General features: G+C 33.8%; 1 protein-coding gene across 1 annotated transcript; it reads left to right on the top strand.

Moving 5' to 3' along the window:
• The first annotated feature begins 3,389 nt into the window (after window positions 1-3,389).
• Window positions 3,390-6,793, top strand: LOC134259437 (tumor necrosis factor ligand superfamily member 10-like). The gene is made up of 5 exons (XM_062742021.1): window positions 3,390-3,732; window positions 5,101-5,587; window positions 5,699-5,735; window positions 5,904-6,017; window positions 6,191-6,793. The coding sequence occupies exons 2-5, from the start codon at window positions 5,111-5,113 to the stop codon at window positions 6,604-6,606; spliced, it is 1,044 nt and encodes a 347-aa protein (XP_062598005.1). The 5' UTR covers window positions 3,390-3,732; window positions 5,101-5,110; the 3' UTR covers window positions 6,607-6,793.
• Window positions 6,794-7,783: the final 990 nt, after the last annotated feature.

The raw sequence follows: 7,783 nt of genomic DNA on the forward strand, positions 1-7,783 counted from the left end.
CTAAATGCGCCACAATTTTTGACCCAATGACCTTGAACTTGAAATTTGACCTACTTTTCAAAACTTTAACCTTGGTCATAACTTTTGAAAGAGAAAAGCCATAGTAGAGCTTTCGAGTTTCAAATTTATATTACCTGTGACAACACCTTTCCAAATGCATCATGATTTTTGACGCCGTGACCTTGAAGTTTGACTAACTTTTCAAAAATGTTATCTTTCCTAATAACTTTTGATTGAGATGAAATAGGGCTTTCATATTTAAAATGTGCATTGCCTGTAATAAGATGTTTCCGAGGTTGCTTTAATTTTTTACCCTTGACCTCCATGTTTGATCTACTTTTCAAAAATATTACCTTAGGTGATTTCTCAGGAATGACATATGATAGGGCGTACATATCTGACACAATATGCCGGGCCATAAATAATGGCATCCCATCCACTGAGACAGCGAAAGCGGAAGACCATAATGCTTTGAATTTGCTTTCAATGCTTAACGTTTTGTTCATGTAACTACTCAAACTTTTCAGGCACGCCCCCACTTCTTGTTGTTGTATAGTCAAATAAAGGTAATGTAGTATGTTGAGTCAAAAAAGTTACTGAAAGAAGTTGGAACATACCTGACCCTCATTGCACTTCAAACCACCTCCCCTAGTTCGGGCAATTTTTTTTTTGTATTGGTCAAGTTTTTTTCGGCCGTAAGTTGATTTTTATTTCTCTGGCTCCCCCTTTCGAAAAGGATGCTTCATCACTGCTTATTTGATACATATATATAGTGTATTCATGAAACTTTGCCCAATATTATACAATATGATTACAGAAACATATATCAAATAGTAAAAAATAAAAGGTTTTCCTGTTAATGAAGAGGAAGAAGAAGAAGAAGAAAGAGAGAGACAGAGAGATTCAGTTTTCGACAACTGTTGATTTCCTGGCAATTTTTTTTTATTATTTAAAAAAAAAGTAAGCTGTATACATACTGCAGTACTTGATCTTAATTGTACACACAGGATATTACTCGTAAATCATTTAGATCGACAAAATATAAAAACAAAGTTGAACCTTGGTGCATTTTATTTGTAAACAGTCGTAGGGCCTATATCTATTTTGTCCATTATTTGCAGAGGTAAGGATTTCTTTGATTGTTTGAGTATTATAAAATATAAAAGAAAAAATATATGAAGGATAAATTGCTTTTTTATTATTTGTAACAAGCATTTTTTTATAATCAAGGCCGTAAGAAACAGCGACAAGAACCCTCGATAATTCTGCCTACTAGTAAACGCGAGTTAATTAACTGTAGAGTACACTGCTACTTTATGCTTATGTCCCTAAGTTATAACCTTTCTTGTGGCTCTTTTCAAACTGAAAATATTTTCTTCCTACGGCCTGGCACTTATTTTTGTTTCAACAATTGTATAAATAATAGCTACCTCTTTTAATTCATTTTCCACAACCCTCAGTCTTTGATAACCGTATTCCTGTCAGATTCTTTTTCAACAAATACAAGGAACAAATTCAAAATGGATATTTATCTTTTTTATAATGACACTTATGCTAAATCCATTTTTGATACCGTAGTAACCGTTTTTAGGTCACGAAAACTTTAAGCAGAGAGCCAATTTGATTTTCATATGTAGGAAGAATTTATCAAGAGAACAAAGACGGAGAATTTCTAGCTGTCGAAATAAGACACTGGATGAAGTGAGTCAGAAAATGGGATGTCTTTTCCGGTACCACGTATTGATTCGCTCTCTGTTGCGTTTACTTCTTCTATAAACTGAATGACTTAAATCAGTATTGGTTGTACAATTATATCTTAGCTTTGTTAGCTTAAACGTAGGTGAGAGAGAGAGAGAGAGAGAGACAGAGACAGAGAGAGCGAGAGGCATTTTCGCATACTCTAATAGGGATTTCTTTTTGTAATCAAAACTTTTTCAAACAATTTTGTTAATATATATGTATAAGCTCATTCAAATTACATTTTTTTAAAAAAAATGTTAATAGTATATTCAGATAAAATGTGAAATTGTGGAGTTTGTATGGAATACATGGTAAATATTGAGGCATCAACCTTACTTGACAAACTCTTGACAATAAACCACCCTTAACCAGAAAAAACCCCAACATTTAAATAGGTTTGTTTGAGTACCTTATGATTGCTTTTCATTACATTTAGATTATTTAGGTTAATAAAGGTGGTTTTCCAACTGAAAATAATTAAATAAATATATATTTGAATTTCCTTCTCATATAAGTTGAAGATTTCACAATCTGTCTATGAAATATACGTATGGAGATAACGAACACTATTCAAGCTCAGAAGCTCATTAAACAATACAAATTATAGAGCAGAACAAGGACGGACCTCTAAAACATCAGAGGTGGGATCAGGTGCCATGGAAGAGTGACAATCCCCTGCCGACCGGTCACACCCGCCGTGTGCTCCTTGTCACGATCGAAAAAAATCCGTCAATTCAATGTGTAAATAATGGACTAACAATTAGTATGAAAAACGTCAGTCAGCATTTGACTTAATGATATTATTTGGGGGGTGGGGTGGGGGTGGAGAGCATTATTGGAATTAGAGAAACAAAAGTAAATTTAAATGTTTGCACAATACTCATCCATAAACGAAATTCCATGGGAATATAGAATTTAAAAGATATATCTACAAATAGAAACGAGTTGGTCGTATGTCTTGGACATCAAAAGGAAATAATAATTTACCCCCACTAATTATTTTTTTATAGTGAGGGATTCTGCCAGGTTATTTGCAGGAAATTTTTAAAGTATTTTCTCGGCCAAATGCATACAGACATCATATTCTCTCTCTCTCTCTCTCTCTCTCTCTCTCTCTCTCTCTCTCTCTCTCTCTCTCTCTCTCTTTGACATTTTGTGAAAAAAATATTAACAATTAAGTAGTCGTCAAACTGATTTTGCATGTACTTTGATAAACCCTTTCCAGAAATAAATATGCACACTCTTAAATTGATGAAGTACCATTACCTTCATCTAAATCTTAAAAATAAATGTACCGATTCTCCCTCTCAGGACCAGCCTTGTTAAATTTATGATTCATGATCACTACATATAAAAAAGTTTCCATTAAATAAGTTTGACACTCGGGATTTTAGATCATTTTTTCTCCCAGCGCCTGTTTTAAGATCATCGACCCCTTATCAAGATGGCCTGAGCTAGTTAGGGCGCTGCGTTTCGCCAATCTTAGATTTTACTTTTATTTAAAATGTACAATCAAAAACACACCTTTCATACACCTCTTAAAGTAGATAATTTGCACCTTGTTTCTAAAACCCTTAAGAAAATATACCTTTCTTGAACACAATAAGAACTTCCGATGAAATGATTAAATTACTACTTGGCATTAAAAGTTTCACACTGTTTTCATTGTTCAACTCATCAAGAGGTGTTACACACTGCGTGTATCATTAGGAGTAATTCACAATTCTATGTCACAAGATTTTCTTTTCTTTTCAGCGATCGAAGAAGCGGTGCAGTGACCTATATGAATTGATGTGATAGATAATTTTAATTTGTGTGAACTAAAATTAATTTATTCCATGGATATTAAACCACCTCCTTCTGGCCGAGGTGGCTATAATTTCTACCAATCATCGGAGGTTACTGGGACAGAGTAAAAATATATAGGGAGAGATTATCTAACAAAACATGACATATTGATCACGGAGAATTGTTTACAAACAAAACGGATAGGTATGTATTTACATGATTAAATTTCATTATATTCTGCAAGAAACAGCGCATGCAATTCTTATGAGTTGTCTTTCTTGATCTTTGCACGATGCACATTGTCTTACAACCTTTCCTTTGTTGGCTGGTATAGGAAACTTTGAGTAGATGACATTTATATTTCTTTTTATATGTCTTGTATTTAGAATTGGCATTAGCAACGAACATTTTTTCCTCAGCAACTATTTGTTGTCTCTGAATGTATATTCAGTTTTAATCTGAGTCTGCGAATTTAATTTTGTGAAAATGAAACTCGCAACATAAGATAAAAGAAATATTTAGACTGTTTTATATTATTGAACCTGATTATATAAATTCTGATGATTTTAGGAAGGACTATCTTTCCTGCCCTTATTTCGATCCATTTTATAGGAAAATAAAGTGACTATTTGTAAATATTATGTCTTAAAATAATTTTATTTTTGTACCTAAAACAATTTTTTAAAAATCGGTTTTCTCTACTAGCAGTACTTTTTAAAAGGAAGAACTTAAGAGACTTATTAGATAAGTTGTCTCGTTTGTCCTATTAAATAATGTCAAGTGTTTGAAACAATAAATTAGACTTTTGAAATAAATATTAAAGTCCAAATAAGATTGCGAATCACAACTTCACTTTTCATTAATACGCATTAAAAGTTGCTTGCGCATCTCCGCCAAAACTGATAGCATTGTAATATTTCTCGACAATGTGTATGTAAAGGTATTTTTTTTATGGAATTAAAGTTTATTGTTTAAGAAAACTTTTGAGTTGAAACATAGATTTTACGACGGCAAGTAAAAAATGATTGACGGCATTTCCGCCATTATCGCATACCATTTGATAAAAAATATGAGGATTTAGATTTGACTCTGTTTATTAAGTGTTTTCTGATAGCAAATGACAGTTATAATAATATGAAAAACCTTTTCACCCAACAGTATAGATTATGACTAAGGTCACCCAGTTGTGCCAGTGCCACATTTATAAAAGAAGACTTCCTTCCAACAATTTTAGATAAAAGCAAGAAGTAAATTGTTGTGGGAATATTTAGTTTCACACTGCCATGACTCACGCTATTACGGGTAGTACAGCTGTAAGCTTTTTGTCTTCAATCACTAGTTACGTCAGCAAATAAGACTTTTAATATAGCTGCTTGGCTGCACAATAGTTAAATGAAAATTTTAAAAATTAACTGTTCAATCCAGCAAATTACATGTACCCTTGAAAGAAGGATAATTACACTTTTCCGGAATATCGCACGAAAAGGAAAGAATTTCCTTACATAACCATATTTGTCTTTGATTTATAAGTCATGACAATATTTCTTATACTTGAGTATTGAATGATTTCAGTGATCGGACAATGAACACCAAGCAATGCAGCTGCAGCTCAGTGACGGCCCTGGTTCCTCCCTCGCCCTGCCCCAGCGAAAGCCCGGATGTCCATTTTACACTGACAACTTCAGCAAGTGAGAGTTCCATCGCAAGAAAGCGAAGCTCCGACTCCTCCAGTTCCGAAAAGAGTTACATGTCTTCGGAAAGCTCCAGTTCTTATCCTACATTATACAGAGCTGTCACTTTGTCATTGTTAATCCTTTGCATCGCTTTGACAGCATCCGTCGTCTCTTTGTTTCTTTTAATATCTGATCTCAGAAACAAACTTGCCAATGAAATCGAAAATCAAAACAGCAGGCAAATATGTGTTCCTTGTGCAGACTTAAAGTTTGGACCATTTCCCGAGGATAACACCCATCTCTCTAAACTTATGAGGAAGGTAGTTAACGGAGTAGAAGTTTGTTGTGGAGGGACACCAAATCAGACGTCGGCCATTCTGAGATTGGTAGGACTTATTTTCAATTTGCCATGTTCTTTACTTCGCTGTTTTCTTAGAAAGTCCATAAAAAGGTAGAAAAGTCTTGGATCTTAATACTTTTATGTGATTTTCTTATAGGTGTTTGAGAAAAGGAAGAACGTCACACATGCGAGAGGTATGTATATTGCAAAGAAAGAACATTTTATAATGAAATCTTTTATATACATTTACATTCTGAAGTTATGCACGGTATTTCTTGGATTTCTGCAATGTGCATTACCCTGTTAGCACTCGAATGTCACGAAGCGTCCAAAAATCAGTTTACCTTTTTTTTTTATTACAGCCATGATACAAGGACAAGAAAGTTTAAGAGCACGAGCCAATGCAACTCAAAGGAACCAAAATGATGTCGCTGCGCACCTTTTGATTGGTCCTCAATTTGCAGCCATGAGTTCCGGTAGATAACTATCAATATTGTTGAATATCTTTGAAGAACATTCCTATATATGAACTTAAGTAAACATTTAGAAAATAAACAGATACCTCTAATTAATAGGGTTAACTTTAGGATTGCGCTAATTAAGCATAGAAAATTTAATAATCATAGTTCAAATGTCTTCTACACTACAGAATTGGGCCAAGCAGCTGTGCGAAACTGGATGACCGCTGACCCAATAGCGCACGTCAAAGGTATGCAGTTAGGTCACGACCGGATTCGTATCAACAGTTCTGGGCTTTACTATATATATAGTCAAGTTTACTTCCTGTCTCAGTACTTTGGCGGGAAAAGTTCTGGCGCCACAACGCTGTATCACTACGTGTACAGATATAACGTGATTTACCCCAACGGCGGCGAGGAACTTCTCCTGAAAAGCATAAGAACACAGTGCTGGGAACGGAATAAGGACTATGACGATTACACAAGCTTCACAGGCGGTGTGTTCCGATTAAATGTGGGTGACGAAATTTATGTTAAGGTTTCGAACATTAGTCAGGTTTCTCAAGACCCTAAAGCAACTTTTCTTGGTATGTTTAAATTAGGATGAAATGCAAAATACCATTATGTTGGAATGGTTTGTAGGTTATAATGTCAAATCCCATGACAACAAAGTTTATGAAATGGAATCTGGATATTCCAATAAGATTTCGTCACACGCATACTATTATAGTTTAAGTAAAAAGTGCGTTCAAAGACCATTGATGGCGTAACTTGTACAAGTATTATACCCCACCGGTGATAAGAATAGTTGAATTGGTTATTATATAGTTTATTATTTAATGTTTATATATTTTGTTCCCGTATATAAAACTCCTTTTAAAAAAAATCAAAAACAGACGGCCACTGACACAATATTCGAATTTCACGTGCAATTGACCGGCGCCGTTAATGATGCAATGTAGATATACATATATTATAATATTATTGTGTACTTTTCAATCAAATATAGCCGTCCATATTAATAATGTCACATCAATGACCCCAGTGAATTGTTTACATTTTTGTCATCACGTATGTATACAGCCATGTTTGTTTCAGACGCTTTACATGTGATCAGCATGTGTGTGTCATGTATATTATTTTGTCTCCTAAATTCAGTGCAATGAAAATATTTACCATTTATTTATCTAATTTTAGATTGACAATTAAGATTTGATTTGTGTATTGCAAACATTTTAGGTCCTAATGACCCGGTGACATAGTTTTATGCATTGTTTACCAACAGTTATGAAATTAGGTTGTTTTTAGTGTTATCATATTTATATATTATCTATACTGAACACGTGTTATATATCTACATGCATTGTTTATGAATATTTACATTATCTATATTGTTCAGCAAGAATATAATTAAAATATGTCTTATTCTTTGGTTTTGAGCTGTTTTTTAATGAAAGGGTGATAGATTCATATAAATTTAAGATCCAGAGGTTGGTCATGACCTTGTGCAAAATCAAGCTCCTAATTGAAGAAATATGAAGATTACAATATGTAATCATGCATAGAAGTCCACCGAAACTATACACATTGTAGGCATAGCTAACACGGACCTCTCAAATTATTAACCATAGGTAATCAGAGATTACAGAGCTCACCTCAACAAATGTTGTCTATAAGTAAGGCAAAGTCCCACTAAAACTAATATCGTACAAGTTTACATCCAAAAATGCAAAGTTTAGGCAATTTTGATCTGATAGGGCTTGCAGATACTTGGGAATAAACCT

This window comes from Saccostrea cucullata, unplaced genomic scaffold (genome assembly GCF_032062105.1).
Source record: "Saccostrea cucullata isolate Sc308-1 unplaced genomic scaffold, CSIRO_AGI_Scuc_v1 ctg4646, whole genome shotgun sequence".
Classification (NCBI taxonomy): domain Eukaryota; kingdom Metazoa; phylum Mollusca; class Bivalvia; order Ostreida; family Ostreidae; genus Saccostrea; species Saccostrea cuccullata.